The sequence below is a fragment of the Rhipicephalus microplus genome, unplaced genomic scaffold, assembly GCF_043290135.1.
Source record: "Rhipicephalus microplus isolate Deutch F79 unplaced genomic scaffold, USDA_Rmic scaffold_182, whole genome shotgun sequence".
NCBI classification, from domain to species: domain Eukaryota; kingdom Metazoa; phylum Arthropoda; class Arachnida; order Ixodida; family Ixodidae; genus Rhipicephalus; species Rhipicephalus microplus.
Window position 1 is genome coordinate 97,509 of NW_027464753.1, and position 25,173 is coordinate 122,681.

The following is a 25,173-nucleotide window of genomic DNA, read 5'->3' on the forward strand; positions in this document are numbered from 1 at the left end:
TTGGTGTTTAAGAAACAGATTAAATTGGCCATACATTAATTGCAATGTTCAGCATTGTCAAAGCAACTCATGAATATTAATATTGATACAAAACAGCCGCTAAACACGGCTGCATGAAAGAGGAGGACGAAGTGGGTTTTTCATTGGATGCTGGTCTGACGCCATCTTGCTCGTCGGGTTCTGTGCGCTGTAAATAGATTATTAAACAAGTTACTCGTAACATTATTGGTGGAGGTGGACGACCCCCGTACCTCGATGGAGACGCGCAGCGGTCGCACCATCGGCGACCTTTCGACTGCTTCGACTGCTGGTACTTCCTCTACGCCGCCCTCATCAGTCCAAGCCACCACCTACGTCACACTACCGCACCTCCGGGATCCCGGCACTTTCTCCGGTGATGGTACGATCGATCTCGACACTTGGCTGAAGCGGTACGAGCGCGTCAGTGCTACTCACCGATGGGATCCCACGCTCATGCTCGCCAACGTGCTTTTCTACCTGGACGGCACTCCCCGAACATGGTTTGAAAGCCACGAAGGCCCCTCGATGTGACAACCTTACACGCATCATTCGTCGAGAGGTCGAGGCAGCACCACCGCTAGCCACGCCATTACCGACGCCTGCGCCTTCCCCGACCACGATCTCTTTAATACAAGCGATCGTTCGTCAAGAGCTCTCGAATGTCGGCCTACGTCCTGTTCCTGCCGTATACTCTGCTGAGCCTTCTTATCGTACCCCTTCTGCACCTCGCATACAATGCAATCCGTCCGAATGGCGTACTCTTGATGACAGGCCCATATGTTTTAACTGTCGACGCGTTGGTCATATCGCTCGTCACTGCCGCAGCCGCTGGGCTCCACCGTCCCATTATGCACCTCAGTATCACACCACTTCTGCTCGCCAGTCGTCCCCACCACTTTCTCCATCAACGCCGACCACATTTTCCGCTCCTACAGCACGTCTGAGCAGACCTCGCTACGACCGGTCACCGTCCCCTGCTCGTCGTCAGTCCCGGTCGCCCCCACAACGCCGTGCTGCCTCCTTGACCTATTCGCAGCATCTCCGACCGGAAAACTAGGCCGTGCAGCTTCTGGAGGTGGAGCTGCGTTGACGACTTTCGTAAGAAATCCTCTATTAACGTTAACAACGAACCGGAACCATTTGGACGTTACTGTCGACAATGTTCGTGTCAGTGCATTGATAGATACTGGCGCGCATGTGTCCATTATGAGTGCTAACCTTCGCCGCCGACTTAGAAAAGTTGTCACACCCGCCCTCAACCGAGCTGTACGAGTCGCTGATGGAGGAACTGCTGCAATTCTTGGCATGTGCTCTGCGCGAGTGTCTATTGGGGAGAGAAGCACTGTCGTTCTTTTCGCCGTTATCGAACAATGCCCTCATGAACTCATTCTCGGTATGGATTTTCTAGCCACGCACTCTGCCCTCATAGACTGTTCAGCTGGCTCTCTCCATCTCGATTTACCCCTCTTTTCCGACCCAACCAGCCCACCGCAAACCAGCCTCTGCTGCATTGATTTCACGCGCCTCCCTCCTAACTCTATCACACATGTCGACTTATCCTCCACGCCGCCAGTACCTGATGGTGATTACATGGTGGCCCCGATTCCTGCAGTGATGCTTACACATGGGGTTGCTGTGCCGCATATGATTCTGACGATTAAGAGAAACCACACCTTCCTTCCACTGGTCAACTTTTCACTCACCACCCAAGTTCTGCCACAGGGTATCTCCCTGGCAAAATTACTGCTCTCCAAGATGACCATGTCGAGCCCTTCAGAGTTGATGATTGCTGCAGCTTAGTCAGTGGTTCCACTCCATCACGTTCTTGGGGCGCCGACATCGAGCGAATGGTGTCATCGGACCTCACGTCTGAGCAAGCTGCAGCGCTTTGCCACGTTCTTGAGGGCTATCGTAGCATTTTCGACTTTGCCAGCAACTCTTTGGGCCAAACGACCATTGTCACCCACCGCATAAATACTGGTCATGCAACCCCCATTCACCGACGCCCCTACCGTGTGTCGGTGTCGGAGCGTGCAATATTACAACATGAAGTCGGCAAAATGCTTGCGAAAAACATTATCGAGCCTTCATGCAGCCCCTGGGCTTCTCCAGTCGTCCTTGTTAAAAAGAAAGATGGAACATGGCGCTTTTGTGTCGATTACCGTCACCTTAACAAAATTACCAAAAAAGACATTTATCCTTTACCTCGCACCGACGACGCCCTCGACTGCCTGTACGGTGCCACTTATTTTTCAACTATTGACCTTCGGTCAGGGTACTGGCAGATAGCCGTCGACGAGATGGACCGGGAGAAGACCGCATTCATCACTCCTGATGGACTTTATCAGTTTAAGGTGATGCCCTTTAGACTCTGCAATGCACCAGCCACATTTGAAAGAATGATGGACTCATTGCTCCAAGGGCTGAAATGGTCCACCTGCTTATGTTACCTTGACGATGTTATTGTCTTTTCGCCCACATTCGACTCGCATCTTGATCGTTTGTCAGCTATTCTGGACGTATTTCGTCGAGCCGGACTCCAGCTGAACGCCTCCAAGTGTCGCTTCGCTTGTCGTCAAATTTCCGTGCTCGGTCACCTTGTCGATGCTCAAGGCGTGCATCCAGACCCAGAGAAAATTCGCGCAGTCACGAACTTTCCCGTTCCGAAGACCACAAAGGATGTCCGCAGTTTTGTGGGGTTGTGCTCATATTTCAGACGCTTTGTTAAGGACTTTGCGACCATTGCACGCCCACTCACAGACCTCTTGAAGAAAGACGCCTCGTTTATCTGGGGCCATGATCAAGCGTCATCGTTTTCGCAACTTACGACATTGCTTACAACGCCACCAATCTTGGCTCACTTTGATCCATTAGCCCCAACCGAGGTTCACACGGACGCCAGTGGACACAGCATAGGAGCTGTACTATTGCAGCAACAACGCGGACACGACCGTGTTATAGCCTACGCAAGTCGACTGCTATCTCCAGCCGAGCGCAACTATTCCATCACGGAGCACGAGTGCCTCGCCCTTGTATGGGCAGTCGCCAAGTTTCGCCCATACCTGTACGGGCGCTCATTCCGTGTTGTCATGGATCATCACGCGCTCTGCTGGCTAGCCTCCCTGAAGGACCCTACGGGACGTCTCGCTCGTTGGGCTCTACGCCTTCAAGAGTACACGTTCTCTGTAATGTACAAAACAGGGCGATTACATCAGAATGCGGATTGTTTATCCCGCTACCCTGTTGACGAAGCAACCGATACTGACGCTATCACGGACGTGTTTTCCGTGTCGCAGCTGTTAAACATTGGCGAAGAGCAACGTCGGGATGCTTCTTTACGAGCCATCATTGACAAACTGGAGTCAACGCCTCGCGACCCGTCCCTACGAATGTTTTTAGTCAAAGACGGGATCCTATATCGCCGCAACCTTGATTCCTTCGGATCAGGCTTACTTCCTGTCATCCCAGCGCACCTGCGTTCCACTGTCCTGCATCAACTACATGACGCTCCCATGACGGGCCATTTGGGCGTTTCTCAAACATACGATCGGGTACGACGTCGGTTTTTTTGGCCTGGACTTGCCCGCTCTGTTCGACGCTATGTCGCCGCTTGTGAGCCCTGTCAGCGTCGCAAAACGCCGTCTGCCCTCCCAGCCGGCTACCTTCAGCCGATCGACGTTCCCAACGAGCCTTTCTTTCGAGTTGGTCTCGACCTGTTGGGCCCTTTTCCACTCTCCACAGCTAGAAATAAATGGATTGCTGTTGCCACGGACTACGCGATGCGGTACGCAATCACACGAGCACTCCCGACCACCTGCGCTACCGACGTTGCGGGCTTTCTGCTGTACGACATAATACTAGTGCACGGTGCTCCCCGTCAACTTCTCACCGACCGTGGCCGCACGTTCTTATCAGCTGTCGTTCATGAAATCCTGAGGTCTTGCCATACCAAGCACAAATTTACTACTTCGTACCATCCCCAGTCAAATGGCCTCACGGAGCGCCTTAACAGGACCCTAACCGATATGCTTGCCAAATATGTTGCGCCAGACCACCATGATTGGGACATTCATTTGCCGTATGTGACGTTCGCCTACAACTCATCTCGTCACAACACTGCCTGATATTCGCCCTTCTATCTACTATATGGCCAGAACCCAACTCTACCTTTAGACACGTTACTACCTGCGGCCACTGAATATGCTGGTGAAGCCATTGCCCGTGCCGACCCCGCGCGCCAAGTCGCCCGTAACCGTCTACAGGCTTCACAGGCGCGCCAACAACAGCTCTACGATTCTCACCATAGGGACGTGCACTTTTCTCCGGGTTCTCTCGTGCTCCTCTGGTCACCTACCTGGCGTGTGGGACTGTCGGAAAAACTGTTGTCGCCCTACACTGGACCATTCCGTATCGTTCGCCAAGTGACAGACGTTACGTACGAGATTGTTCCAACCGATCCAACAAAGTCATCGTCAGCTCCGAGCGACACCGTTCACGTGGCTCGGCTAAAGCCCTATTACCCCCTTTCGACATCATCTGCGTAAATTTAGTACCGGGACGGTGCTTCTACCGCCGGGGGTTATGATACAAAACAGCCGCTAAACACGGCTGCATGAAAGAGGAGGACGAAGTGGGTTTTTCGTTGGATGCTGGTCTGACGCCATCTTGCTCGTCGGGTTCTGTGCGCTGTAAATAGATTATTAAACAAGTTACTCGTAACATTATCTATTACGGAATAAATTTAGCAGACAACCAATCAATGTGAACATTATGAAGCAAACAATGACCGGTTGTCGAAAATGTGCTGCGAAATGAGCTACGATTAAAATACTTGTATTTGCATCAGAAATCGAATTAAACAGGGAAAGCTGAGTGCATGCTGCATTTTAGAAGTAACCACCATCCCATACAACTGTTGCCAAACAAGCAGTATATAATCGGTATGCGATAAAAGCAATCCTGCTCATTTTCATATTTCGCCACATTATTAGCCTGCCCGTCTACCTAAGAAGAAAAAAAATCACAGAAGATCCACAGAGTACATGACTATAAGTGGAGCGAAGCATCCGTCAGGCCGCTTGCGCTTTTGTCTGTATGTTCATTCTTGCTTCCGTCCGCCCATGCGTCCCTCTGTTCAAACGTCCGTCTGCCCGTCCATCCGTGCATCTCCTTGTCTGTCCATCCAGCCGTCTATCTAGTGAACACTCCAAGTGCCACCATGTCGCATCTTTTCATCATATATTCATCATATAGAAGTACCGCTATCCAGCAGACATTCCAGGGTCTAAACGAGAGGTGGCACAGCCGGACTACAGGAGCGGCACGTGCGCACTTTCTTACGGCCTGCGGTTCGTGTCTAGGTCCCAACTTTCACCGCTGCTAGTTCATGGAACTGTGGCCTAACCCTCGCTGAACCTTGCTAAAACCAAGTACGTTACACGCCCAGCGAGTTTAATGTGGCAACTTTTTGTGGTCAGATAGTGCTTAAAATGCGTTTTTTGGCTTTTATCCTCAATTCAAAAGAGTGTGCGTGTGCCGCTTTTCTAGTCCGGTTGTGAAGGTGGCTACCGAATACTACTGCGATGACTACTACTACATACATCGTGGATACACGACCCACGCCTTAAGGGGGGACACGGATTTTAAAAGCCGAAAAATCAAAAAAAAATTTTTTAAATAGCAGTTTTGGTACTTCCATTCAATATTCTACCATTTCGCCAAGTATTATGCAGTTTGAAACAATATCTTAGCCGTAATATCGATTTTTAGCACCAATGCCAGTTAAATACGAGCCAAGAATTTGGTAAATAAAGGTCTTTTTCCCGGACATGCGACGGCCGTCATACTTCCCTGACAGCCGCAGATCATATATCATTCGAAAGCGCAACCTCTCGCCTTAATTTTAGCGCTGTTTCCGGCTCTGAACATGCGTTGGCTGTGAAGATATCCCGCTTAAAAAAGAAGTCCCAATACGTGCACCAATTGGCCAGTCCCAGCACGTGACCCGCGGCGGGCCATGCCATTGGCTAGACTAGTGTCGTCTGCATCTCTGCGTGGCAACTGTGCGCACACCGTACGCGTCAACGTGTTCGCACGCGAGCAATGATGTCTACGCCGTCGCCAAAGTTTGCTACAAAGTACCAATTTAGAACAAAAAGAAAAAGGAAGACTCCGTAAAACTTCCAGAAACGCGCTGCTGTGCCACCACCAGTTCCTGACCATGCGAAGAACGACGCGCAACTAGAGTCGAGCAGCGCCACCGATGCCGATGTTCTAGGCCTAGTCCCCCCAAAGCGCTCTTCACAACGGCCGCAGCTCTTCGTCGTTGTTTCGGCACGACACTGCAATGCTGCAGCCAGAAGATTTGCGGCGTATAGACAGTGAAGCTCAAGAAAAAATTAAAAGTGCTTGCTTCCACTCTTGGTACTGCCCGAAAATCTGACCTTTTGGATCGTGATGACGCTACTGCACAAGCTAGCAATGATCTCGCTACAAGTTTTTTCATTGCTAGTTACCACTCGATGAATGCGCTGTTGGCGTCTACCAGTGTACGATTTGTGGTGGTAACCTCACGGTGCAAAAAGGTGAGCGGGATTTTGGCCTTGCTGTGAAGTTTGCTGCCGAATGCGCGATCTGCGGCGATGGTGTAGAAGGATGGAGCTCGCCGCGTGTGAGCGGCAAAGCGAAGCTCAGACCCTTTGTCATAAACACCCTTGCAAAGCATGCAATGCAGAGCACCGGAAACGGGCACACCGCAATTAATGACATGTTTGCGGCGATGAACATTTGAGAGAGAATATGCACAATAAAACGTGGCTGGGGCACTTGAAAACAAAGCTCGTCCCCGCGGCAACCAAAGAAGCAGAAAAGTTGATGGGGACATGTGCACAATTAGCACACGATTTGTACTGTGACCTAAAAATAAACAGCCCGGACAACATCGCTAAATCGTACGAAGGCACATGGATGACCTGCGGCCACTCGTCTCATATCAGCGTCAGCACGGTAATTGAGCTGTACACAGGATTTGTGCTCGATTATGTAGTGCTGAGCAATTTCTGTGCTGGGTGCACACGGGCACCAAAAGAAGATGACCCTGCCTACAAGGCTTGCAAGGAGGGACACGCATGCCAGAAGAACACGGACAAAAAAGCTTGGGAGATGGAGGTAGAAGCGGCACTGCTCCTCTTCCAAAGATCGCTGCAGAAGCATAAGCTGCGGTATGCGACCTTGTTGTCGGATGGCGACAGCCGCGCTTGCTTTGCTCTTCAAGATGCAAAAGTGTATGTATACATACCCATGGACAAGGACCACATAAACAAGAGAATGGTCACAGCACTGCCAAATCTAGTTTACAGGCAGAAGTCCTCTGGTATCGAGAGTCTCGGTGGGAAAGGAAAACTGACTGGTAAGCTTATCACCAAGCGCATCAGCTACTATGGCTGGACTTTGAAATCGTACAAAGGTGATGTCCAGGCCGTGATTTATATGTGTGGTTTAACGTGCAAAAACCATCATACGATTATGAGAGACGGCGAAGTGAAGGGCTCCGAAAATTTTGAACACCTGGGGTTCTTTACCGTGCACCCAAATCTGAGCACACGGACCTACAACGTTTCCGCCTCCATCGAAAATGCAGCCACCGCATTTGGGATTCGATCCCACGACCTGCGGGTCAGCAGACGAGTACCTTAGCCACTAGACCACAGCGGCGGGGCATGTCAAGGTCATGGATAAGGCAGTCATGGCCACATACTACCAGATCGCCTCAAACGATGTCACTTCAAACCGCGCTCTCTGTCCAGAGGGCCCAGATTCATAGCGCCACCAAAACGCAGCAAAGGCCAAAGGTGAGCCTGCTCCAAAACACCGCCACAATCTGCCACCCCATGTATGTGAGGCGCTGCTTCCAGTCTATAAGACGTTTGAATAATCACTTCTTCGGCGATGCCTAAGAGGGAAGACCCAAAATAACGACGAGTGTCTCAACTCAATGATTTGGGCACTGGTGCGGAAGGAGAAACATGCATCATTTTTTGCTGTACAAGCTGCTGTGGCAGAGGCTGCAATGAAGTTCAATTCTGGATATGGAAAAGCTTCTACAGCCATACTTCAAGAACTACAGCTAAACCCTGGTTAACAGTTGACCAAGCGCATGAGTGAAAAAGACCGCCACCGTGCGCAATCATGCGCACGCAAGCATGCTTCTGCTGAAAACTTGCAACGTGTGCTAAGAAAACAACACCGAAATGACTCTCAACCAACAGACAATGTTGTTGGAGGCTGCTGATACCATACCATTTGTGAATATTGTAAATAATTCGTGTTGTTCTGTATTATATATGAGTCTGTTTTGTTTTTTGACACAGAATCTCATCTTTGGTGTTTTTAAAACTTGCCAAAGCGATATCTTGGTCTTTAAGGCACATTGAGCCACAATTCTTGCGGTGGCTTGTAGCTGCATATGTCTGCTACGCAAATGTAGGAACAGATTTTTCAATCTAGCATTTGTAAATTTTTGTTCTTGGTACTAGCTGGATCGCATGATAGGGATATCAGGAGATTAAACTTTAATTTCCTATAAAATTGGTAATACATGTTAAATTAAAAAAGTAATCCTACATTTGTGTTCATTACACTTCATAATATATAGCCATATGTCAATATTATTATTCTGGCCAATAATTGCCTTGCCATTGTTCTGATAAACAATATAGGATAAATTTTAATTATCTCCACAATCACCCAACCAATTTCAAAAGTAATTATATTTTTGAAATCAGCTTGAACAACCCTGTCTGGGTTACAATAATCATTGAATTTGGTCAAGAAATGAAAAAACTAGAACCCTCTTCGCCCCTAAAAAAAGAGCCAAATGCACCTATATGCCTAATATGCCAGTTTTTGTTGCATAAATAAGGTCAGAGCCAAAAATGTTGCTCCCTAGTAGCACACTGGGATGATAGTAGACAGATGATTTTCTGTTTCTTCAGTATTTTTGAGTAGGTCAAACAAAGTTCATTTTCATTCCCTCAATGTCATTTCAGAGCAAGTTTAGAGCAATTACTTACAAAAATTACTGTATGAAGCAACATGAAGCAGCATTTCTCTTCTGGAGCAGTTTGGAGCAATCGGAGCAGCACTTCCATCACTGCTTTTGCAGACAAGGCAATGCATGGCTTGCTGATGCATGCATCTTGTAATACAGAGGTAGCCATTCGATGGATACTCAGCTACCTTAAGTCCAAAGGCAGCTATCACGTGCGGCCAAGAAGCATAGCCTTTGAGGTGGGCAGTTGCAAGCATGATCTCCAGTCACAACCAGTGCAACCACGACTACCAAGTGTAAATATTGTTAACCCATCGTGGACAGTTGATCATGGCATTCAAAGTCGCACTCGATCAGCATATCGAAGTCCAAAATATGTAACGGTGCACCATGGGACACCAAAATCTTCGGTTGCGAGTTTAAATTATGTCAATGGCACGAGAGGTGGTGCCGCGAAAGTGTCCGAATAATTGGTTGGTGACTAAAAAGACTAACATAATGTCACACAAGACAGCTGAAGCTGCAAGCACTAACCTCCTCGGCTTCCGACTCCAAGATCCGCTTTCTCCGAGACGTTTGACAGGGAGACACGGCTTGCATTGCCCACAACCACGTCGTCCAACACCGGCATGAAGTCACTGAGACCTATCGAACAAACAAAAAAGAAGATTAAAAATAGCACAATGCAGTCAGTGTATACAATCGGGGTGAGAGGGCTGAGAATAAATTCAGAGTCGTTTATGGAGCAGCAAAATATTGATTTCGGATCAGAAGAATCTTGCTTGGGAGCAGTTAGTGGCATTTAATATGTCGTCCTGGGAGCTTGAAATACAGATCTTTAGCAATGTGGGGGTGCCAGTGCACATTTTAATTCGTTTATAATATGCATAACACTTAAACAGGTTTTAAAGGCCGTTTTTAAACAGATTATTGCCAGGTAAGAACTGCATTACCTGTTTACATACCACGTGACCTATCTGGCCCTTGTAACAAACATGTAAAATAATATTTATAAAAAAGGTTTTATTAAAAACTAGGTTTCCCGGAAAAATTTGAAAAGAAAAATGCATCACACGCAAAAAGAAATTAAAAAATTTTGATTGCACTAGACTTAGTTACGTAACAGTGGTCCTTCACTTAAAGAAAAGCCTAACATGATAGCGTCAAGAGCTTTTAACAGAGGAAAAAAGCATGCTGCACAGCAGTTCGCGGCCAACTCGTGCAAAACCACCTTCAAGATTGCAGTGCGGGAGCCAAGAAATCTCACGGCACCAACTATCTCCTACAGCATCTGCGTTATGACACTAAGCGATAACCCAATGATACTGATAATGCCTCTCCACACATGTAACCGCGCGTTAATAATACGGCACACTTTGACCAGTTCTTTCTTTTTTTAAAGGCCAAACCCCATAATCGCGAAAATGTTCGCGACAGCGATGAACGACACAACGCAGATTGCCTTTACGCGAACAGTCGCTTGCGTAGGCAAACCTCATTCACGCGACAGCTTCAGTGAGCAAACACCACCGTTGCTTCCATGAGGTCGTCTACTCGTACCAAGAATACCGCGTAATGAGCGGTATGCAATTTAAAAATAAAATATATTGTTGTGTAATGGAACGGAAAGTGTTTACCGTATTTGCTCGCGTAATCCTCGCACTTTTTTTTTGTCGGAAAACCGATGAAAAGTTGGGGGGTGCGAGAATTACGCGGGGAAAACGTTCTACGAAAACGTACAGAGCGAAAAAGAAAACGAAGTGGCCGCAAATCGGGATTCTCACACCAGCAACTAACAGCAAGCTTTAAGAAGTACTAATTAAAACTTACCTCAACAATAAAAGCAGAGGTTCAACACAAGACAAGATTTAATTGAGACGCAAAAAGTGGAAGCAAATAGTCGAGAATTAGAATACCATACGCAAAGCGATTGCCGACGTTGCGGGCGTAGCGGTAGCGTTCGTCGCTCAACAGAAGCCCTCAAAAGGTAAGCGTGGGACGTCAGTATTGGGCTGATGGCTATTTAACAGAATTGTCCGCAGTTTTCATATTGAGAAATAATGTTAACCATCAACCCCAGTTTTAGGCACACGGCAGGCTCAACGCGTCTTCATGGCTTTCAGCAGCCATCACCAGTAGCAAACACGAAACTCGTAGACTCCGAAGGGCCTACCGGCGGCCCTGTTGCCGTTGGTTAGTGCATGATCTATCACTTGCAACTTGAAAGCAGCTGTACAGCTTCAGTATCGCCTCGTAACTTGACAAGGTTATCGACGCAACATACAAAACTTGGCTAAAGTGTTCTAGAAAGGGGTAGTGGGCTGACTGGAGGCCGTGCACTGATGCACTTTATGTCTCACCTGGTAGATGACGCCACCACCACCTGCAATGGAAGCGACGCGTTGCTGCTCTCGGCCAACGCAGCGCGAAGGTTAGTTTGCCAGCGCTTCAAGCACAAACTACTCTTGTGCAACCCCTGTTCATAGCCATTTTCGTTGCTTTTCTTCTTTTGCCTGAGCATATTCTTGCTTTGGCCGTCGTTCTGGCGCATGAAGTATCGCTAAACATGAGCGCGTCATCAGCGGGATGCAATACACGCTGTAAACAGCCAGTTTTGTATTGCGCTCTCGCAGTTTTATTGCCTTTAGATAATTGATTTATGAAACCACTTTCTGCTTATGAAGCACGCCGTAGTTGAGGACTCCGGAAATTTTAACGTGCACTGACATCGATTGCCTTTAGATAAAAGAGACTAATGTTTTCATGATCACTACTAATTTAATAAGTCGCAGAGTGGCATATAAGCGGCTCACATTTCTCCACCAATATGCTAGCGTTTGTACTCAATAGTAACTTTAGTGAGGTCGTACTCTCGCTAAATAAAACAATATTACTACAAACTTAAGCACCTTACGCGCTCTCAGCTGATATATTCTCCTGAAAAGTACAAGAAAATGTGTGGTAGTGCACAGAAGGAAAGACCTATTCTAATCATGCCCAAGAAATAAAAGTGAATTTGTAATGAAGGTGTGAAAAAAAATATAGACAACAATCGTTCACGGGAATAAGTTAGAAGTTTATTTGGTGGGGCAGCACAACGACCGTACTCCACAAAAGCCATGCATATCAATCACTTTCATTTTTTTTTTCTCAAAGTGAAAGCAGATGGAAAAAGCTGAAATAGCTTGTAGAGGGCCTTGCCCCATTATGTACTTATCAGCGTGTGCAACAAAGAGCATGTCTCCTAAAACAGCCCAATAGATGCTAGAAAAATATTCACAACTACAAATAATCAGATGCTAAATATTTTCAATAGCACACTTGGCATAAAAAAGTTCACAAAAACACATGAACACTCAACACATATTGTTCACACAATAAGTAAAGACACTGAATCAGAAGAAATACTGAAAATGACAAATAATAGACACATTTCCATTCAAATAACATGCATTTTTATAGAGATCTACAGATGTTCTCGTAGATCATATTAATCGCACTGTTGATGGTACGCCAAGGACCAAAGTCACCATTCACAATTGAATTAAGCAGAGTTGCCACTTAGTCAAAGGTTTATTGCTATAGTATGCGTGGCGAGCGGCAACATACTATTTTGCTTGTTTTTTAATCTGGCATTCTCTTGTATTTGGGTCAGTGAAACAGAAAAAGAATATTCAGAAAGGATTCATACATCAAGTTTAACCTACACTTGTAAAATCCACACAGGAACACTATTAAATTTTTAAAAATCTTCTAAAGCAAGGAAAAAATATTTAACAGCAGCGGCTTATCTTTAAGTGCTTTGCTTTCTGGCGTTTGCCTGCTCTATCTGTATTTAGTCCCTTAATGTAAAAATGAAGTCGTGTAACAACATAGAATTGTATTATTTTTTGAGAGAGCATTGAGACATGGCTTGGGCACCCAACCTCTTGCCAAAGCCTTGCTTTCACAATGGTCAGCACATCTAAAATGCTGTCTGCATGGAGCTGTTCACAAGAAAAGCAGCCTGTGAACAAGTCTTCAAGCTTCTTTATGAACCAAAATAGGCAAGCACTTGGGTAGAGGAGTCCACCGTTGTCACGAAATAGTGTCAACCTTGCAAGCTGAAAGCTTGCAAGGTTGACGCAAGGCGCGGTAAGTAGTATCAAACAATCTTTACAATTGCTTTTCAAAATGCACTTTCGTGCCACGTAGCCAGCAATGTAAAATATAATTCTCGAGTCGCTCCTCGCAACATGCTGGCTGTGGTCCTGGGAAGGTATAACCAACGCCTGCGCATTCGGAGCAGAGCTCGGTGCCAAATTTGTGCCTGCTGCATTTTGCGATGTGTCTCGTGGGCTACTAACTTCCAAAAGGGAACCTAGCATGCCCTCTTCGCAGTTTCCTTCACTGACACCTTTAACTAAACCATAGAATGACATGCAGTTTACTGTAATCAAAAACTGAGTTGGTGTTGGATGATCATTACTGCCAGAAAATCGCCTGATAGGGTAATACCGAAAAGGTTTTCCAAAGGATCCTGGCTAGTTTTTGCAGTCATTAGGTATTTAAAGCCAACATTTTCAGTGAGATAGTCAAGCAACTCTAGTGTACTCGAAATGGTCACACGTAGGCCAGCAGCAGTGGAATTGCTCAGAAAGCCTCCTCCACCTTTCGTATGCTGCTCCCATGCTTTGAGGTAGGACAGAAAATCCTGCAGCACTGCTGTTCCTGATGAACACAGTCTGAGGGCTTCAGCAGGGAACCGCGATGTCATCACTCTTATGAGCTGGTGGATTTTGCTGAAATATGCAAAACAGCTGTTTTCATAATTTTGTAGTTTACATTGCATGATGCATTCTTCATAGTTATGAACGGCGCAAAACACACGAGACACAAAATGACGAAAAACACAAGGACGTCATTTTGTGTCTCGTGTGTTTTCCGCCGTTCATAACTATGAACCAAAACCAACTCGCCCAAATGTCGGTGCTAATGATGCATTCTATTAAGATGTAATTTTCATTTACAAGTTGGTTATATCAGACATTTCACTACCTAATTTTAACCAGCATATGACAAGAGACGACTCACCTGAAGAACTCTTGTGTTACATCCATCCTTCCAAGTGTTGCTTCCAACTTGTCTTTGTATAGGTGGAAAGCTTGGAGGACTTTTGTCCCAAAAAGCTGGAAGGCATAGCTGACCTTCATCTTCTCAAATCCATTAGGATCCAGGTGACACCGTGTTATGCCCGGCATCACTTTAAGGGTCATGTTGGAGGAGTCTATTTTGTGAGCTTCCCTTACATGTTGCATATCAACCTGCAATGAAATCAGGTGGACCATACTGAAATGCACCTGGTTAAGCTTGGAGATAATGTAAGCATATATGAAATACAATGTGTGATATGCGTAAAAAACATCAGACTTACATGACCTGCAGGGGTGTTGAATCCAGACTTCAGCAGCGAGTTCCGTAGGCATTTGATGAGATGTGGGAAGTCAGATATAAAAAATAGGTGCCGTGATGCATCACTAGGGTGTTCAATTTTCAAAGTAGTAGAGTCAGCTGTCGCTTGGATCCCAAGTACTTTCCACATATTTCTATTCCAACTTGCACCATCGCAAGTAATAAAATCCACAAAGAGCCCACTCTTTTCAGCTAGTATGGTTGCTTCAATGACAACTTTGGCGAGTGTGTCACCTTTCATGTTTCCATGTGTAGCAAAGTAACCAATAACTTGACTCCATTTGCCTTGAAATGGGACGAAAAGGATAACCATACTGTGGTCACATGGTACACCTTTGTCCTTGGAAGTTGTAAATGGACCTAAATCCACAAAACCCTCAATTGCACCCGACTTCTTCACTGAAAAATGTTCTGACAGTTTCAGTTCGTCGATGACCAATCCACCATGTTTCTTCCAAACATCAATCTCCGCTGTCTTTTCCTTTAGCTGCTTTAGAACTCTCTCACTAAAGCCAAACACAGTGCGGTATGCATGTACATAGCGCTACAGGATTGATTTACATGGAAGGGCTAGGATGTTATTGCGACGAAGGTGTTCATGCAGGCGAGGGCTCTTCACCTTCATGATTAAACAATCTAAAACCCAGCTTTTCGTATAGCGCAACCCATTGGGTTTTACTCTTGAAGATGCAAAGCACTGCCGTACAGCTTCCTGCTGTCTTGGTGGAAGCCTTGCAATCTGTGCTTCTAAAGTTTCTGTTTTTATAGCAGCATTCCTAATTTGCATTTGTTCCAGCTTCTTTTTCACACTTTTCAAGCGAGAAAACAATCTAGTGTTTCTTCTGGCCACAACACGCAACTTCAGCGCTGCATATTGGCAATTCCTTGTTGCTGTTCGCTTCACCCGGGCTCGTCGGATTTGCAGTGCTCGTTTCAAATAGCGGCAAGACACACATTGTGCACCTGAAAGAAAGGTGCAGTGAATTAGGTTGTAATAACTGGCAAGAAATCTTTCGTAGCGACAAGAGTTATAGCTGTCTTACTAGTAAAAATGCACATTATAAATATTTTTTTTTATCAACCTGGCGAAGACACTTAATGCTGAAGTACATTTCGTTGCATGTAACCACGTAGTGTTTTAGCTTCTTCGTAAAAAATCGTTCTTCATAGTCTTCGTGAGATATTGCTCCAACGCAAATGCACATACGATCACTTGTTTTCAGCACTTCTTCTGCTGCTGCCTCTGTTTCCACGGTGCCTTCTTTCAACAGGGTACCTCTGATGAACACTTTGCAGTAGCTCGCAATGCGTGACTCAAAAAACATGACCACTTTTTCCGATCGTACTTCATTCTTCGATGTCAGCACGGACGTGCAGTACACAATGCCTTTATGATCTGGAAAGATGTCCTTAGTCCAGTGCGGCGATGGTACCTCAAGACAGCTAAATAACGACATAGACTTGCGGTCTTCCTGCGGATTTTCTGAAGAAGAAACTTCTACATCGATGGCCAGCTGTTCGTCTTCTGGCCTCGATGCTGCTGCGTCTGGATCCGGAGTATTTACGGCGTTTGTGTGCAACACCGCCGAGTTGCCACTCGTGCACAGCCGGCGCTTCACTGGCGAAGCATGACTCTCAGACTTCCTTTTTCGAGGCGGCCTTTCTTTCACTGCTTTTTTGGTGAGATACGATGGCAAATTTGGCAAAATAGTGGGAACAGCGTCACTGCTCAACATAGGCCTTCGACGTGGGATCCGCACTTCTTTACCGCCGATGGTGTGTACATAATCGCGAATTACGTATCGAGGCTCGAAGTGGAGTTCACAAACCGCACTTGTGTCTTCGAGTGGCTTGTCTGCACGGTGTAAATTATTCTCCCACAGTCTTCCAAGTCTCTCATCCCTGGGGACGACAAACAGTGACGGTTTTGGAGCACCTTTCACGTGAACGTAGCCCGTCTGGCATCTGGGCGCATAACAATGGTTCTGGCGACGTGGTGCCATTCCGCACTAAGTGTCGATGACCGCGAGGTGTTCACTACCAATCTACATTATTCACAACTATAAGAACTGAAAAATGGAACGTATTGACAAAGCACTGCTCGGCCGTAAACCTGCAGCGACGACGACACACAGCCAACACAGAAGCGGAGTGAAAAGGTGAAAACTCCCATTGCTGACGATGGTAGCGCCGCCACGCGGGCACTCAGGAAAATGAAAACTCGTTGACATTTTTTGCGCCACGGCAACGTACCCTCTCCCCATAGAGTGGGCTCACTACCCATTATTCTAGAACACTATAACACGGCGCAACGCACACTGACCACTTCGGCTTGGCTTGAGTTGGATTGAATCTCTGTGCAATAGCACGCTTGATGCTTAAGAGATGGCGCCAGATGACGTGTGCCATCATCATCAATGGCTGGAAAGAGCAGACGACATTATTGTAGCAGTTTTCGGGGGTGCGATAATTACTCGAGGAAAAAAGAAATCGTATTTTTGTTGGGCGATGTGGGGGGTGCGAGAGTTGCGCGAGTGCGAGGATTACGCGAGTAAATACGGTACTATTGCCTTGCAGCACTTATTTTTATGTGCACGTGCATAAACTTTACTTTGGCAGAGAGGAGCACGACAGGAGGTGGTGATTTTGCAGCACATGAAGAGAACCGGCAGTACCTCAGTCATGTACATCCTGTTCCGGCACTTAAGCACAGCACTTCTGGGCAATGGGCGACGGTTTCCAAATCTGGCAAACCGAGTGATTACACGAACACTACCACGCGATACGTCGCGTGAACGCCCTGTTTCGTCGCTCATATCATCGCTAATTGCTGTCGCGTGCATTTCCGCCTTTATGGGGTTTGGCTTTATCGTAGGTCATCACCGTCGATGTAGAACTCCAGATAATACATCAACTTGTGATTGCCGCTCCGCGACTCGCAAAAAGTGCTCGCGCAGCGCAGGTAAGTAATTCGTGCCCACGCAAACAAACTGCCCAACGTACAGAGGCCGGTTTTATTTCACAAGAAGAAAAGAAAGAAAACGAAGTCACACTGCCGCCGACCAAAACACCAATCGAGCCAAGCCTAAAAGCATAGCCCAGACCCTGCACGCATGCAGCAATGCTTTTTAAAGCGCACGTTGAGAGTTTAGGTTACAAAACGGAGCAGTGGCAAATCAAGAAAACTGTGCCACGTGATCGCCGTTGCATCATGAGTCAGGAATAAAGCGCCGAGGTGCTCGTTCATATTTGAAATGGTTTGAAAGTGCGTTCTGTCACCACAGCTTCACAAATAATCGAATGCTTCTCTCTACCAGCAGACACCGATGCGCGGAATTCGCGTGTGATGGCCTTTGTATATGCAAAATGCAACGAGAAATCACTTCTCTAAATAAGTTAGCAGCTACTGGGCGTAAACCGGGAATAGGCTGCATGCGCTCTGTCGCTCATGGAAGTAATTTTGAGAGCCCACGTGCACGCGCCAGAGCATGCAGGAGACACGTCGCATGCAAATGACTACACAATTACAGTTACTCACTCATGGCAAATGTACACGTGTAGGTGACCACATGAAGCAGCATCAACATGAAAACCGCAGCGACCACCGACCACCGTAGGAACGCGCTAGGCACAACAAAAAAACCGAGAGTCAACCCCACTATGCTCGCCACTCGACTATGGTTTTCACAAAGCGACATGGGAACCAGAACACACAGCTTAGCTAGTAGAAGCAGCAAGCTCTATGCACGGCAGCCCATTTTTGCGGGGTCACACATATTTACAACAGTTTAGAGAAGATTATCGCGGCACCATGGGAAACCTTCGTCACCAGAAAAATAAAAAAAGAAACGCAATTGGGCACGTTTTATCAGTCAACTCAGCCTTTTTTCCCACTGAACCTGAGGTTGGCATGAAAAATCTAGCTTTCGAGGCTGTTTTGAAGTAGTTGAGCGCAATTTTCATAATTTTTATGCTTTTGGAGTAGCTTGGCACAAGAAAACGGAAATGTATCAAAAATGCGCAATATGCACAGCTGTCTCACCTCTGATACAGTCAAACCCCTTTATGTGAGACACTGATGTAACAGACAAATGGGTATATTAAACACTAGTATGCTTACATTGAAACAGGTGTTGGCGAAAAAACGTATACATGGTACCCAGCTTACACGAGACACTTTATATAAAGACAATAACTGCTCCCCAGTGCATGTCTCTTATAACTGGGTTGAACTGTACTATAATTGTAGTGTGATGCTAGACACTACTACAGTGTACAACCACGACTTTAATACTATCAGAACTAGCAGTAACCCAGATGACACCCCACCAGTAATGATAGAAGAAGTCAGAAAAGCTTTGGAGAGCATGCAAAGAGGCAAAGCTGCTGGTGAGGATCAGGTAACATCAGATCTGCTGAAAGATGGAGGACAGATTGTGTTAGAAAAACTAGCCAGCCTGTTTACGAGGCGTCTCCTGACGGGAAGAGTACCAGAGTCTTGGAAGAACGCTAACATCATCTTAATACATAAGAAAGGAGATGACAAGGACTTGAATTACAGGCCGGTTAGCTGGCTCTCTGTAGTATACAAGCTATTTAAAAAAGTAATAGCTAACAGAGTAAAGAAAACATTAGAATTCAATCAACCAAAGGAACAAGCAGGATTTCGAACAGGCTACTCAACAATCGACCACATTCATACTATCAATCAGGTAATAGAGAAATGCTCAGAATATAACCAACCACTATACATAGCCTTCATAGATTACGAGAAGGCGTTTGATTCAGTAGAAATATCAGCCGTCATGCAGACACTGCGGAATCAGGGCGTCGATTAAGTATATATAAACATCCTGGAAGAAATCTACAGGGGATCAACTGCTACCATAGTGCTTCATAAAGAAAGCAACAGAATACCAATCAAGAAGGGTGTAAGGCAGGGGGACACAATCTCCCCAATGCTATTTACCGTGTGCTTACAGGAGGTTTTCAGAAGCCTAGAATGGAAACAGTTAGGTATAAGAGTTAATGAAAAGTACCTTAGTAACCTGCGCTTCGCCGATGACATTGCACTGCTGAGTAACTCAGGGGACGAATTGCAACTCATGATTACGGAGGTAGACAAGGAGAGCAGGAAGGTAGGTCTTAAAATGAATCTGCAGAAAACGAAAGTAATGTACAACAACCTCAGAAAAGAGCAGCGCTTCGAGATAGCTAATAGTGCACTTCAAGTTGTAAAAGACTAAGTCTACTTAAGGCAGGTAATAACCGCGGAGCCGAACCACGAGATTGAAGTAACTAGAAGAATAAGAATGGAGTGGAGCACATTTGGCAAGCACTCTCAAATTATGACAGGTAGATCGCCACTATCCCTTAAGAGAAAGGTATATAACAGCTGTATCTTGCCGGTACTTAGCTACGGAGCAGAAACCTGGAGACTTACAAAGAGGGTTCAGCTTAAATTGAAGACGACGCAGCGAGCAATGGAAAGAAAAATAATAGGTGTAACCTTAAGAGACAAGAAGAGAGCAGAGTGGATTAGGGAACAAACGGGGGTTAAGGATATCATATCTGAAATCAAGAAGAAGATATGGACATGGGCCGGGCATGTAGTGCGTAGACAGGATAACCGCTGGTCGTTAAGGGTAAATAACTGGATTCCCAGAGAAGGAAAACGGGTTAGGGGGAGACAAAAGGTTAGGTGGGCAGATGAGATTAAGAAGTTTGCGGGTATAAATTGGCAGCAGCAAGCACAGGACCGGGTTAACTGGCGGAACATGGGAGAGGCCTTTGTCCTGCAGTGGACGTAGTCAGGCTGATGATGATGATGACTACAGTGTACTAGAAGGGGAAGTGTGCTGTGTGCGGCGTGTTCCAATGAAGACGAGGGGGCCCCCGCAGCGATGAAGCAGGTTGAGTACAGCCTGGGGCGTTAGGGGACGCTGCGACCCAGAGGAGCGCGTGTGTCAACACATGTTGCACTGTTAGTTTGGCTGTTAACGCGTGACCAGTTCCTCGTTGCTGGTATTTCTCGCATGGAATAACTCTGCTCCTCGCCAGATTGTGCTGTATGTGACTGAAGAAATTGCGATGGTGTTTGCACTTGTCTACTGGAATGAGAAAAATATGGCTGAGAGACGACGGTACAAAGGAGACGACTTTTGCTTTGTGCCAAATCGTAACAGCGGCTACCGTTCGTGTAAAGAGGCGCACTCCTTATTTCGGGTGCCGTTGAACCTGAGCGCCGGGAAAAATGGTCGCGGAACATCAAGAGAGGTGATCTAGTCTTCAACAAGAGCAGCACTGTTTGTGAGCGACAGTTCGAAGCAACGTTCATACAGCGAACTTTCAAGACGACTATATCGACGCAAAGGTTATTAAGACCCCCCCAGAGACTTACCACTCTTATCAAAAGGTGCCATTCCTACAATTTTCCCTGATGCTCCTAAATACCTTTCAAAATCGCTGCCAAAAAAACGGAAGAATCACAACTTTGACGATATCAGATTCTCCCCAAACCGAAGCGAAGACGTGAGAGCAACACGTTGTCAGAAGTTGAGTCGAACGACGTTGATAGAGGCAGTTCAGTCGATGATGTTCCTGAACATAAATGCCAAAGAATGTCGAATAGTGTAGGCCGAGATGGTGCCACTGATAAAGCTCGTGACCAAGAATTTCAAGGGCTGTCATTTTCAAAGCTCACGATTCCAAATGAGTGGTCAGAAATTTTCCTGCCGTGTGTCGGGGACTGATTTCTTTAGGCTAAGTTGGAAGCCGACGCTGTTGAACATAGATAGGTAGCATTGAAAAAACTCATTCAAATCAAGAAGCAAGCTGCTGAAGGTGCTGCAAACGCCGAAGTTCTCATAAGAGGAAAGAAGTGGCGCCAAAAACTCGTAGCATGAGAAGAGGCAGAGTTGCTGATAAAGAATGTCAGCAAATTGACTTTGTGTTCCGGCCTGGGAATGGAGCTTTTAGCTATCTATAGTAAATGCCCATCGAGCGTTTAGAGGGTTGTTCTCTTTGAAGAACTGCACGCTTGTAGTAAATGACCTCAGTGCTTGTGTCCACTGCAAATATTAGAAAAAGCTAATACTGATCCAGCTTTCCAGAAGACGATGTCAGAAGATGTTTACGAAACGAAGTCCTTGCAATATACGACATAACCTTCGGAGACCGAAAGCCAAGCTTAGCAGCCCAAAAATTAGCTTGAGCTGAAAGACTTATAGGCCTTAGATTGACGCTTCCTGACCATTTAGTATGCGAAGCAATATAAAAGATATAAAACACACAGGACCGGACAGAGACACTTGTATGCAAATAGTAGATACTTAAGCTCTATAAGTTAATACGTTGAAATTCACCCAATACTAATTGAAAGTACATCACTACTATATAAAATTTAGTAACTTCGAGGAGAAACATGTTCGGCTGGTGTAAACGACCTCATCGAATCGTAGTCGGGTGTTTATGTGTAGACACGTTAAAGCGAGAGAACGACTAGTGCCTATGCACAAGGGCTGAATTTCACTATTAAGTCGCATTTGTAACATAAAAAGTCGTGACGACAACTCCTAACAATACATAAATCGGCCACACAGCCCGCTCACAGAGCCATCACAGTAGCGAGCGTAGCGCTCTTTTAGCCAGCAGCGCCCTCTAGTCGCGCACGGAGCGGTCATCGCTAGAAGGACCCTTTTTCCGGCGCCGAACGACACACTTCTCCTTCTAGTACACTGTAACCCTACTGTTTCATCAGGGCACTTTTGAACAGTAGGAAGGGCCCAGAGGAACATGCATACAGTATGTCACACTTGGCGAAAGATCCAATGTTGAATGGACACAAGATAAACCTGGTGTGAACAGCTCAGAATATGCCAGCATCCTAAATAAACTTTAAAATTGTTGCGTTACTAGGAAATCCACCTCTATCCATGAACATTCTAGGCTGATAATGTTATAGGAGCTTGGTCGCCATGCCTCTATTGGTCGCAGCTTGTCTAGAGGCGGCTGGCGGGGTGTACACCATTGTTGCCAATGTACTCTTCTCCAGTGCCCCTCAAAGTCGCTGCTCTGGTCGCTTCTCCGATGATTCCAACAAAGCTCACTAGACGGTGCACCACTACCCAAGGCGTCGGTTTTCGATGGCACGCGCACTCGCCTTCTCTTACTTCGTCAACGTCGCTCTCGTCCCTTCGAAGGCACAATGGCACGTGACAAGTTCCTACAATAAGTGTTACGCACACGTACCGATATCCTCTCAAGCCCCCTCACTTGCCTGCTCTCAGCTCTGATCAAGAACGCCTGATAGCTCTACGTCTGCCATTTATGAGCCTTAGGGATGTGACTTCCGGCAGCGACCAGTATGGCACCGAAGTTTGGCATCGAAGGCAACAAGTGCGAATTTTTGGAGTCCGAAAAATCGGTCGGCGACTGTACAAAGGTACTAGCTGTATTCTGAACCCTGTCAAGAAAGAGCTCGTGCAATCATGCCCACCTGCTGAAAGCAGGCTATTCCTGCTTGAGTTAAGTCCGTGCTACCTGCTACAGCAACAATTTGTTTCTTAAGTACTAGTGTATTCATTTTCTTAGCAAGCTTGTACTTTTTCTTTTAGCTTTTTATTCCTGTTATCCTTGATTCAAAACAGCTCCTAAAGGGGAACTCCGGTGCATTTTCACCCATACTGAGATAATGCTGTTTTCAAATAGTATTGACAGTCCCGAAGAGATAGGGTCCTTTCATACTGCCCAGGCACTTGTCAATCATTTCAATGTCAAAAAACGACGAGTCAAAACAGAAACCGAAACAGGGAGTGGTTCTGTTGTCCATGGTAGGTATCCTACGACGTCACAAGAATCCGTCGCCCACGACGTCACGAGATCCACTACACTTCGCCACGGCTGGCCAAGGTGTAAACATAGCTCACGTGCCTCGATTTTCTGATGCGCGAAAAGCAAGTTGGCGATGTCATAGAACGTGGAATCAAGCTGCGCCGCTCATCTGTACTTACCAGGGACAAATTCAGCGATGATTGTAGCTACTGTCTGAGTATGGAAGCATTGTTTTTTGATTTCGACCCTCTGGCGCCTGAAGCATCTGACATGCCCCGAATCGATTTCCTCGTTGCTCAATATTGCAAGACCCGCCATTACAACTACTAACACACTTATAGAGCTGACAAAGCTGAACTGCGCTCGCACTGTCGTCACCTCGTTGGAGAAAGCGTGCACTGCATCCATCTGCAGGGAAAGGCAAGGTTTTTGAAAAAAGAGTAGGCCCTGACGTCGTATACACAGGGCGGCCCGTGTTTACAAGTGTGATTCCAGAATCAGGTATCAATTTTAAAATTTGTTTTCTAAAAAAATAAATAACTCATGGTTGTATAATTTGGCACATATCACCATGGTACCAATGCGAATACATGTTAAAATTTTTATTGAAATTGGTGAATATCGAAAAAACGCCGGAGTTCTCCTTTAAGCCTTTAGAAGATGCAAAGTGGCTATCAAATATTTGTAGTAAGTCAAACCTCACTTTAACAAAGTTGCATTTTACATGTTTTTTTATATCCCAAAATTCGTTATAAAGGTAAATTCCTAACACTATGCTTATTGCAAAACGAGTCTTCATTTGCTTTATTATAAGCAATATTTCATTATATTTGGGTTTGTTGTATTGAGGTTTGAGTGTGTAATTGTTACTGTGGGCTTGATTTACCATTATGCAATGTGATTTTTTCTTTAATATTTCAGCTTTCCGTCTATAAAAAGGGTGTGCATATTTGATTCAGCATTGTGTATCGGTGCTTCATTCAACATGGCAATACTTTTGACAACTGTTGTTGGGTTTACCAGGAGAGAATCAACTGAAGTCTGCTGTACTTACGAAAAGGCTGCTGATTGTAAACAGAGGGGGAGGTCCCTGAAGTCCACGATGCATCCAGAATGTTAGATTCATGTGGCTTCTATGAGAGAAAAAAAAGTACTTGTGAATAACGTTGCCGATAAGAGACATGAAAGATTAATGAAGCCATAATGCAATACAAAAGCACAAACGTGCTGCAAACGTACTCTACTCATAAACTTTTGTATTTGAGCCTGTTGGTTTACCGTTACTGTTCAACTAACTACAGCAAACACCACCCCCAACAATGAAATTTCTGCCATACGGAAAATTTGTTTTAATTGTCATTCAGTTGCCTACCCCCTCAAAAAAAAAAAAAAGCCATAAACAAAGGTTTCTTCAGAATGAGTCATTTTGCGGAATATTCTCACTTCAACACAGTGACCATGCATACATCTAGATTGTACGATGCTTTTGCCATAGGAAAGGTCAACTACAGATCAGCGACCCATCAAAGTAAAACCAGAGAGATTCTAAGTGGAAGTAGACTGCAACGAAATTGCACTCCATCAGTCGCACAGTCTGAAACACTGCAGGAGCACTGCACTTGGCAACCAACACAACCATTGCCAACTCTTTTGCAATCTTAGATGAAGGTGATGCTGTTCTTACAGGGGCCCTGCAACGCTTTCTCAAGTAGCCATAGCATGGATTCACTATTTGCCTCACAAAATCATTGCCGCAAAAATTTTTTAAATCCGTCAAGTGCGAGCGGAGTTGCAGAGATTTGTCGCACGCTACAAATGCA

At 45.9% G+C, this 25,173-nt stretch overlaps 1 protein-coding gene across 2 annotated transcripts in view; it reads right to left on the reverse strand.

Moving 5' to 3' along the window:
• The window catches only part of LOC119163182 (WD repeat-containing protein Grip71), a 119,586-nt gene that overhangs the window by 14,563 nt on the left and 79,850 nt on the right, over positions 1–25,173 (reverse strand). For both annotated transcript variants that reach the window (XM_075885525.1, XM_075885526.1), the window contains 2 exons: positions 24,408–24,486; positions 9,605–9,715 (listed from right to left, as the gene is read on the reverse strand). In XM_075885525.1, coding sequence (XP_075741640.1) covers positions 9,605–9,715; positions 24,408–24,486 — 190 coding nt within the window. The remainder of the gene's footprint in view (positions 1–9,604; positions 9,716–24,407; positions 24,487–25,173) is intronic.